The following is a 942-nucleotide window of genomic DNA, read 5'->3' on the forward strand; positions in this document are numbered from 1 at the left end:
GTATGGAGACAGACATGTATATAATAAGTAATGAAAAGCAAGAACACAGAAAAATAAAACAAAATCCTTATAGAAACAAACAAAAATCCTGAAAAAGCAAATGAAGAACAATAAAAACAAACACATTAAGTAAACAGCAAAGAACAAAAACCACACAAAGAACAAAACCCAGCAACAGATGCTACCTGTGGAGTCATGTCCGGAGGCATCAGGAAGGTCAGCGAAGACAAGACCTGGCCCTGGCACTCTTGGTGGGTAACTTGAGTGCACTGTGCCCGGATGTGTTGAGCAAGCTCTTGACTCAGGTCCATCACCTGTTTTTGCACCAAGTCTCTTGTTCTCTCTACTGCTTGGGGCGAATTCTTCATCTGCTCATCAATTGTGGACTTTAACTGTGTGGTAAAAGTATAGTGGGGTCATTCTGGATGGTATCAAGGTTTGCCTGGATGTTGAAGTCTCACACATTAAAAGACCTTTAGGGTTCTTCCTGCTCATTTTTAGAAACTCTCTCTCTCTGTATATGTATACATATACTGGTCCATCATCAGAATACACAATTAACATAACATACAGTAATTTTAACTTGACTATCTTTTGTATTGCATTTTAAATATATACATTAATCCGTTCAAAATCATATATGTACATCCCATAAATTCTTTCCGTATCTGCTAATATTTTGATACAGCTATAACTAATGATCACCTTTTCAAGGGCTGCTTCCCTCTGCTCGGGAATAATCTTGGTTCGAATCTTCTTAATGACATTTGAAGAAACGCGTTCAATAACAAACTCCGTCGTTTTCCTGACAGATGATGGGTTATTATGGAAGAAATTATCCTCCAACTGCAACTGTAGATTCACAAAACAAAGGGTTATTTTTGGGATTTCCAACAGTTATAAAAAAAAAACTTTAGTACAGCTTATTGACTTACATTGCAC

General features: G+C 37.0%; 1 protein-coding gene across 1 annotated transcript in view; it reads right to left on the reverse strand.

The window, feature by feature from the left end:
• LOC119590803 (codanin-1-like) overlaps window positions 1-942 on the reverse strand; it is a gene marked incomplete at its 3' end in the record, with an annotated part of 14365 nt that overhangs the window by 3538 nt on the left and 9885 nt on the right. The window contains 2 exon segments of the mRNA XM_037939532.1: window positions 186-392; window positions 706-852. Of these exon segments, the coding sequence (XP_037795460.1) occupies window positions 186-392; window positions 706-852 (354 nt within the window).

This window comes from Penaeus monodon, chromosome 27 (genome assembly GCF_015228065.2).
Source record: "Penaeus monodon isolate SGIC_2016 chromosome 27, NSTDA_Pmon_1, whole genome shotgun sequence".
Lineage (NCBI taxonomy): Eukaryota > Metazoa > Arthropoda > Malacostraca > Decapoda > Penaeidae > Penaeus > Penaeus monodon.